The sequence below is a fragment of the Bidens hawaiensis genome, unplaced genomic scaffold (genome assembly GCF_021521415.1).
Source record: "Bidens hawaiensis isolate Kalapana, Puna unplaced genomic scaffold, B.hawaiensis_p1.1 tig00023639_1, whole genome shotgun sequence".
NCBI classification, from domain to species: Eukaryota; Viridiplantae; Streptophyta; class Magnoliopsida; order Asterales; family Asteraceae; genus Bidens; species Bidens hawaiensis.
In genome coordinates, this window is record NW_027493711.1 from 326,216 (window position 1) to 335,243 (window position 9,028).

Here is a 9,028-nt window from a genome sequence, read left to right on the forward strand (position 1 = left end):
AATCGTCGTCTTCTCGACATAACCCAGCCTTCCAGTACCTCCGTCCAACTCCATCCACCTCCAGTAGTCGCCATCTCACCCCTTCCGGCGACCCACCACATCCTTCAACGTCGGTGACTGTCGTAAACCATACCACCGCTGCTGGGAAGGTGTCGGCAACCTCCGCCGCCCATAAACCCTAACCCTCGCTGCTGCTTCACAACCTCCATCATCAGGCCAGTATTGTTGATAATATTAATGAGGCGATGAGGGTGGTTGACAGTGGTTTTTCGGCGTGGTCGTCGTGTTCATTTTCGGCGGCACCGTTGATGGCTATGGTGGTGGAACAGAAGCTGGCAAGTGCGGTGGGCTATGAGTCGTTTGTGCTGATAAAGTGCAAGTCGGAGCCAATGGAGACAGCGGGTCTAGTGTTGACGTGTCAGGTGGTGGCGATGTTAGGGTTGGTGGTGGCAGGTCCGGCGGTGGTTGTGATAATTGCAGTTCTGGTAGTGCTTGTTTATGGTGGTTGATTTATGGTGATGGTCGTGGTCGATGTGTGTGTGTGTCTGCGTGAAAGAAAGAGAGAGAGAGAGATGTTTGATCTTTGTCGAAGAAGACGGTGGCGGTGGTGGCTGCCGGAGATTGGTAGTGGAGGAGGAGAAGAAGAAGAAGAAGAAGAAGAAGAAGAAGAAGAAGAAGAAGAAGGAGAGAGAAATAATAAATATATATTTTTAGTTTTTTATTGTTTTCTTTATTTATTAAAATATTAATTTTAATTTAATATATAAAATGACCAATTTGCCCTCATGTGCAAGGCACACGACCTGACTTAACGAGAAAATCTAACTGGCTTAGGCAAAAAGGACAAATGCTGAAGGATTTTGAAATGTAAAGGACAAAAAAGATCAGTTTTGAAGACCAGGAACAACGAGTTAAATTTGGGTGAAAGATAAAGGACAATTTTTGTAATTCTGTCTAGTAATAATAATAATACTACTACTCAGGGGCGGACCCGCCTTGAAGGCAGGGGTAACACCCTCTACCCCTTAACTTTCGGCCGCTAGTGTAAAATTATCTTTTTTCGGTTGGGTTTTTGTATTTCGTTACCCCTGAAAAAATATAATATATAATGCTACCCCTCCTCACTTGGATAACTTTTTTTTTCAGGTCTACACAATAGTTGCAGCCTGCAGGTCCTCATGGAGAGTGCCATGGAGAAGATAAAGGGTAGTGATATATTATAAATTATAATAATACAATTAAACCAACTAGTTATATGTGGTCTAGCCTATTGTAGTCAATGCCAATGTCAGTGTATATTTTTCTTTTCAAATACTTATTTGTTTTTTTAAATATAAAGGATATTACTAAACAATAATCAGGATAATAATTAATAATTTAGCATAAGGTTTTTATTTAATACAATGTTTTTTTCGTTTTTAGTTATTTTTACTTTGTTCTTTTATTTAGTTTAGTTAAAAAAATGTTTGGATTTTAAATTTTATCATTCTACTGTTCTTTTCGTTTATTTACATCATTAATTGACATCTTTTTTTAAGTTGAAGTCATGGTAATCAAAGGAACCGAAAGAATGTCATTACTTATCGACATCATTTTGAGGTTGAAGTTTTTAATACGGTTTTGGATATGTAAATTCAAAAACTTGGAAATAGATTTAGTAAGGTCTCAACTAGTTTTTTAGAAAATAGCCTGGTTTATATCCTTGTGATTCCTTTTTTAAATTTGACATATCCAAGATAGTTGCATTTTCTGATATGTTTTCAAATGCTTTTAGTAATGAAGAAAGATGTTGTATTTCGGGTGATATTATGACATTTTATCACACTTCAAATGAATATGATAAATTTGCAAAAATGGATGAAATGTGTGACATTACTCTTGTAATAGTGGAAATCGGAAAGCACGTCACTTTTCCTTATCAAATATTGAAGCTAGTGCTGGTTTTACCGGCTGCAACCGCAACTGTTGAAAGATATTTTTCTAAAATAAAGCTTATCAAAACGGATTTGCACAATCGAATGGGTGATGCGTATTTGAACAATGCATTAATTTGTGAGATCGAAAGATATACTTTTGATAAAGTAAAAGAAGATGATGTAATAGCTCGATTTCAAGGATTCAAAAACTAAAGATGGGAAACCTACATCCCATGTGTCTAAATTTACTTATTATCGTGTTTTTATGTTTGTTTCGTTTACATTACATAAAATACGGTAAAAAAATAATTTTGAATGTTACTTCTGAGATTTTAGTCTAGATCCGCCATTGCTGCTACTAATAATAATAAAAATAATAATAATTACGTGCAGAAGTAAAAACGTAAGATATAGTAAGTAAAGTGGTTGATCTGAGTGAGCGGAGGGGGGCGGATATCTCGAAGCTAAGAGGAACCTAATAATAACCCTATAAAAACAACCAAACACTCTCTCTGTTTACTTGCCTACACATTCATTCATCGTCGCCTCCGCCGATTATTTTTTCCTTCCTTCAGATCTTATTATTATTATTATTATTATTGTTATCAGATCCATGGCTTCCTTCACCGGATCATCCCTCATCTCTCCGGCTCATCTCTCTCGCCAATCTCTGGTATGCTTTTTTATTCATTTCACTCGTTGATAGCTGAACGTCTAATTTGTTTTATTCATTCATCCGATTGCTGATTGATTGTGTTTAGTTTCGTTTTCGATTTCTTCGACTTGCTAGATCGTACGCTCCAGATCCTAAAATACCACCTAATTCTTCGCTAATTGATTGATTGTTGAACTATTATTTTGTATTCGATTCAATTCAATTTCTTACTTTTTATTTAAGCTCTAATTCACAAGTGTATACCGGTTAGTTGTTTGATTCAATTTTGTTAGGTTTTAGGCTCTAGTTTTAAATTTCTGTTGAATTGATGCTTTTCATTTTCTGAGGATTTGATGAATTAGTAGGTTTATTTGATGATTCAGGTCTCAGATAAAGATTGATACTTTGATCCAACAGAAAGAATAATTTATTAAAACATACTGACTGACATCATATAAAGATTTTGGATCTACTTTAGATGCATGCTTTTGAGTACCTTATTATGACTCTAAATTTTCAATTTTTTTATTAATCTGAAACTTTGGACAAAGATTTTATTAAATCATTTATCATTTTTTTGTGCTTTGACTGGGAAACTCTGTATACCTTGTTAGATGATATTAACTTCATTAGTCAACAAGAAAACACCTAGTGCTACTGACATACATATACTAATAGTTCCATGTAACATATTTTTATTCAGGCATCAACCAGGATCTCTGGGCTGAACATGGTTTCTTTTTCCAATTCTGGAACAACTCTCCCAGTCCGCCGCCTTCAAATTTCATGTGCTGTAATTGGTTTTTGTTTTGTTACAATTTATGCTGGCTTGTGGATAAATATGTATATGTATAATGCATGTAATGAACCATTGTCTTTAGTGTCCTGCATCTGTATTGTTGTATTATTAAAACAAAATGGATCGAAACACGCAGGTCGGGCCGGTTGGTAACAGATCAAAATGGGTTTGTGTTAAAATGAATTTTTTTTCATGTTGATACAGGCTTCGTTGACCTGTACAGACTTTTTTGACCATTTTATTAATAGTCAAATGTGTTAATTACAGCTAATACAATATTATATTATTTAGTAAACTAGATCTTTGATAAAAATGGTTTAGGAGGATGCACGCATTAAGAGGTTTTAGCGGCTTTCAACTTGTCTAGTGGTTCTTGTTTTAACTAATTTTTTTTTATTCCATGACTTTTGCAGGCGAAACCAGAGACAATAGACAAGGTTTGCTGCATTGTTAGAGAACAACTGGCTGTAAAAGCCGAAACACCGGTTACAGGTGAATCAAAATTTGCTGAACTGGGAGCCGACTCACTTGACACGGTACTTCAAACTAATAAACAAAACAACTTTATATTATCGTTGCCCAAGAAGCTATAATAAACTAGTATAATTCTTATTTTCTTTCTTTTGGTGAATTTATTTCCACTTGGGTTTGCAGGTTGAGATTGTTATGGGGCTCGAGGAAGAATTTGGTATCACTGTTGAAGAAGAGAGTGCTCAGAGTATCGCCACAGTTCAAGATGCTGCTGATCTTATTGAGAAGCTTATTGAGAAGAAATGCGATGAATAAATCAGTGAAATTATGGCAGTCTTGTTTTTGTTGATTTCAACTGTTGCTGGTGTGTGTGTGTGTGTTTGTGGAACATTAGTAATTGTTTGCCCTTTTTAATTTATTTTAGTTGGTATGCTGGTAACAGGATTAGTATGGTATTTTGAATGAATTTGCTTGCTACAATAGCCTTTTAATATTTTAAGACTCTTGGTTGATATACACACCCTCCTTGAGTTAGGTAATATGTTAAGACTTCGGTCTCAGGAAATGGAAACGAGAATGATATACTATATGGTGTTGATGCATTTCATTTGACCCGTTTACAACATCTTGACATAAAACTTGAAAACGGGTTTGGCTTGACCCGTGATTGTCAAATCAAGCTTGACATAAAATAGCCATCTTAACTAAGAGTTTTCTCTTTTGCTTCTTAAGTTCTTACAGAGAGTTTAGTAGAAGTGATCCTGTTTTGATCTTACAAAGACACAAATCATGTGCAGTAGGATCTCAAAGCTTAATTTGATGTGAAGACCATGTGTTGTGGTTTGGTTAGTTAAAGTGTCTCGTATGCGGTAGACTTTAAGAAAACAAGTGTAATGTAGAGGTTTAGTTAACCATTGTATTAAAAAAAAATGGGTGATTGGTTGAAATGTGGATGGACCTCACATTTTTGGGCCCTTTGGATGTTAACCGGTGAGCGAGAAGGTGGGTAAAAGAGTGCTGCCAAAGAATGTGTTTTGGTATTGAGTATGGATTTTAGCTGAGGTGACAAGTGTATTTTGGTATCCACGGACCAGGTCAGCAAGAAGGTGGATAAAAGAGTGCTGCCAAGGAGTGTGTTATGGTATGGAGTATGGGTTTTACCTGAGCTGACAAGTGTATTTTGGTATCCACGGACCTGAAAATATATCGTGAACATAAATTAGTATGAAAAAACAACAAATATTATTTGAAATAATAACGTATTTTATATATATATATATATATATATATATATATATATATATATATAAATAAGAATCGCCTACCTATTTAGACTTTTTAGTTAAAGATCCAGTACTTTAATAGCTAACTTGCCGATCATCCAAACATGTTTTTAGCTTCGTTTATAACAATGGGGGTAATAACATTACATTTTTCTGCCATATAAAATAATAAAACTGGTTTTAGTAAAAAAAAAGTTATTATAGATAAAAATGTATTATGGTTAGATAACATAAAATATTTTAACAAGATAAGTTGTATCTGTATAAGACTATAATATGTTGGCGCCTCACTATACACACACATTCCACTTGGATCCATTTGATTGGGTTAAAACCTTGCAACCTTTCTCAAAATCTAGCACCCGCCAAGCTACTTACGGGCTAGCCCTTAACGTCTCCTTCGGAATGGTGTTTGACGCCCATGCTTTGCTGATGTGGACTTGGGCATTAGCCCATTAGAGCATCCACAACAATAAACTCATGCAAACCGCCACATCATCGCCACGATGTGTATATTATATAATATGGGTGTGTTTGAGATAGAAAAGTGCCCATACTCCAAGTCTGCATCAAGTTTGCATAACCAAACCTGCAACAATCCTTCATGCTCCACAATGATGGAGACTGATTCACTCCAAGTCAGCATGCTGCCACATGGAATCAGGCCTTTGTTACAAATGACCTAAAAAGCTAAAACATTTGGCAAAAACCGGATTCAATCGTAATTGTCTTGTGTTAAATTCCAAAATGAGCAATAGTGATCGGACAAAATTGCACCACGCGAAGGCATTATTTTCCACACATGTAAACAAACAACTTATAATTTATTTGTTATTTACTAGTTTTATTTATCCTTTATTATTATGGTGATGAGAGATCACATGGGCCGGCGGGATCGTTAGATACTTAAATGGCCTCCAAAAGAAGGTTAAAAACATGCCAATTTAATGCTGTTTTAAAATGTCTTGGATCTGTTCTGATATATATAAATTTCTTTTTGAGTTTTATTTAATATTTATAGTCTTTTAAGTATTAAGATTTAAGACAATTTATATAACTCATAAATCATAATAATATAATATAATATATTATTTAAGTATATAAGCCATTTGATGACAGCTGTTTTTATGAAATAATAGAAATAAAACTAATCTATACTACTTGAAAGTGGATACCAATTCTCTTAATAGATGAGAAACTAATAGCAAGAATAAATCCATATTTTATAACTAAAATGGTAAATATATGATGTATTTTCTTACATCCTCCCAATCAATTATACAAAAGGCATACACTATAATACTGTAACTGGCATCTTGTTAAACAAGGCTCATTTCATCAACTCCAATGGATTGAATTGCAGCAGCTTGTTTCCTTAAAGCCGCAAGCTCTTCACCAGCATCACATACAAATGCAGAAGCTTGCCTGCCTGATAAAGTCGCTCCTTCCATGCTATCTATGTAATCCTGATTCGATTAAAAATTGCGCGTTAATAATCCTCCACGGCCCGGGATCAAAACAGATGGTTATTTTGTGTGTCAAAGCAGGTCTGGTTGAATTAGCTTAATAATACATTAATACATATTGGCCTACAGTCTTCTCTTTATTCTACCTGTTTGGCCCATCTGCTATAAAAAAGAACCCGAACCGACCCATTCATTAAAAAAAAAAACATTTAAACAAGAAAGAAGTTGGTGATACCTGTTTTGTATATGAGCCCGCTAAGAAAAAGTTCTACACGGGTGTCTTCTGATCAGGCCTAAAAGGATCTTTACCGGGTCCCTCTCGATACAAAGATTGACCAATTTTGACCACAGATGACCAGGTTACTTCCAGACCTTTGAGAAGACGGGAATAAAGCCAAAACCTATCCCATCAAGTAAAAACCATACAAATAATTAAATATAGATACGAAAGCAGGGTCTTTAATTATCTCATTACTACTAAGGGTGAGAAATAACCGAAATAATGGAACCAATTGAGAAACCAGTGGTTCGGCTAGGGTATATGTATAACTAGCCGAATTAAATGAAAACAATCGGTTATGAAATCCAAAAAACCAAAAAGTTGGTTATAGGTTCAGTTTTAATTATTTATGTTGTTTCTAAAATATATAACAAAAGGTTAAAAAGACATCTATAGAACCTGTTTAGAAACCCGGCTTATAATTTCTTCATTTGGTAAAGGCATGTACGGGTCTCCTGGAGTCAACACACATCTGCATGGTAAAAAGAGTAGTTAGTCAGTTACAAAACACAACTGCCAAACACTTAGTAAATGCAGCATATATAATTCCATACTGGAGCAATGAGCCTTGTCCCTCAATATAATAATCTTCTGGTGAAGCCAGTGCCAGGTCAGCAAAACACGAGAAATCTGCATCTGGGGTGTAAAGGAGATTGTCCAACCCTGCAGCCTTCCTCAATTGCCTACAAATTAAAATTTCATAAGTTAATTCAGATCAAATATCTGAAAAAAAACCCTGAAAGATAAAAATCAGATCTGTTCCCCAGTGAAGCACATTTGGACACATAAGCTCACCTAGATCATTCTAGGTCCTGCAATTCTGTAACCCAGCCATTATAACGAAGTTGCACAGTCACAACTGGAACACCAACTAATTTGTAGATATTATCAAAGAATTCCCATTCTCTCCAACTAGAAGGCAAGAGTCTCTTGATACCAGGGACATCACACGCTGCCATTTAACGGGATTCTATTAGTTACTTATATTTATATATTTTTTATTTAGTTTTTGGTGAGGGAGAAGTTATAAATATAAAATATGTACAAACCTGCTATATATGCATCTGCCTTCACAATTTTCTTTTGAGTAGCCTGGAAAAGCACAATAATCATCAGATACAAAAGTGTTTATATATACGTACACACACATATGTATATATTTGTGTGTGTGCATGTATGTGCGTATGCATGCATCCTTTATAAGTTCCCAAAAAAAATGAAATCTGGCAAAAGCTTTATGGTATATGTAATGAACTTTTTTCATGTTTAAGCTGCTATCGCAGGTTTCCAGGTCACTTAAGGATTAGAACATATTAGTTAGGTTAAATAAATTATAGAAGTTTTAAGGATTAAAAAGGGACTGCGATAAAATTTAAATGGTTCTTATGGAAGGGCTCTTAAAAAAATAATATTAATCCTTAGTGGAATGACTTGCACTTACTATCTCTAAGAGTATAAAAAGCTTTACATAGTGGAAGTTAAGTCATCTTTTTATTTTATTAATCCTTTCTTGATGTGTTTCATCCTCATTGATGGATTTTATCATTTTTAATAAACTAGTGGTGCACTGGTTCTCTAGACCTGTCATGCTCCAACTATTGAGCCAACACTATTGTGCCAAATTGCAGAAACTAGTTAATAATCAGATAGACCATTGAACGCCAGACGCCTATAAAATAAGAACATATTTTCAGCCATTAGCAGAGTGAAAAAGGTAGCTTAGACCACATATCATCATTTTAATTATTGACAACAGGCCCAATTACCACAATTAAGCATACCACCCCTTTATACAATCTTATTTTTTAAAAGAATTACAATGTCTGTAACCAAGCATCCTTATAAATAAGTAACCTTTAAAACATTTCATACGAACACCTAATTCACAAATAAGAAGAGAATGATTGTACCTTAGACATAGCAAGCCCTGTAACATATGTATCTTCATTAGCGGACTTCTCATACAGAACCTCCCGACACCCCCATCTGAGATGGAACCTGAACTAGAATAACCATATTAATAGTTGCAATAACTAACATTTCTTTTCCCAAAACAAGATAAATGTAGTTGATATAAGGTCTTATTGTCAGTATACTAATTATTCCACATTGTTATTCGTGATTAAACTAACTTGATATAATCATCCCTTCCTCCTCT

At 34.8% G+C, this 9,028-nt stretch overlaps 1 protein-coding gene and 1 pseudogene across 2 annotated transcripts; one reads left to right on the forward strand and one right to left on the reverse strand.

The window, feature by feature from the left end:
* The first annotated feature begins 2,496 nt into the window (after positions 1 to 2,496).
* LOC143567800 (acyl carrier protein 1, chloroplastic-like) lies at positions 2,497 to 4,355 on the forward strand. Its single transcript, XM_077054113.1, has 4 exons — positions 2,497 to 2,589; positions 3,275 to 3,364; positions 3,784 to 3,906; positions 4,025 to 4,355. Exons 1-4 carry the CDS (start codon positions 2,530 to 2,532, stop codon positions 4,154 to 4,156), a joined length of 405 nt encoding a protein of 134 aa, XP_076910228.1. The 5' UTR covers positions 2,497 to 2,529; the 3' UTR covers positions 4,157 to 4,355.
* A 1,971-nt stretch (positions 4,356 to 6,326) lies between these two features.
* LOC143567801 (zeta-carotene desaturase, chloroplastic/chromoplastic-like) lies at positions 6,327 to 8,873 on the reverse strand (annotated as a pseudogene). Its single transcript, XR_013141469.1, has 7 exons — positions 8,781 to 8,873; positions 7,920 to 7,962; positions 7,666 to 7,822; positions 7,425 to 7,553; positions 7,270 to 7,342; positions 6,826 to 6,991; positions 6,327 to 6,590 (listed from the first exon to the last, which is right to left on the reverse strand). The product of XR_013141469.1 is annotated as a zeta-carotene desaturase, chloroplastic/chromoplastic-like (transcript).
* Positions 8,874 to 9,028: the final 155 nt, after the last annotated feature.

What these genes read in the sequence shown, in the direction of transcription:
- LOC143567800 (XM_077054113.1), top strand. Translation starts at nt 2,530, where the DNA reads ATGGCTTCCTTCACCGGATCATCCCTCATCTCTCCGGCTCATCTCTCT. An exon ending in GCCTTCAAATTTCATGTGCT is followed by an intron (nt 3,365 to 3,783) that starts GTAATTGGTTTT and finishes TGACTTTTGCAG; the next exon opens with GCGAAACCAGAGACAATAGA. An exon ending in GAGCCGACTCACTTGACACG is followed by an intron (nt 3,907 to 4,024) that starts GTACTTCAAACT and finishes TTGGGTTTGCAG; the next exon opens with GTTGAGATTGTTATGGGGCT.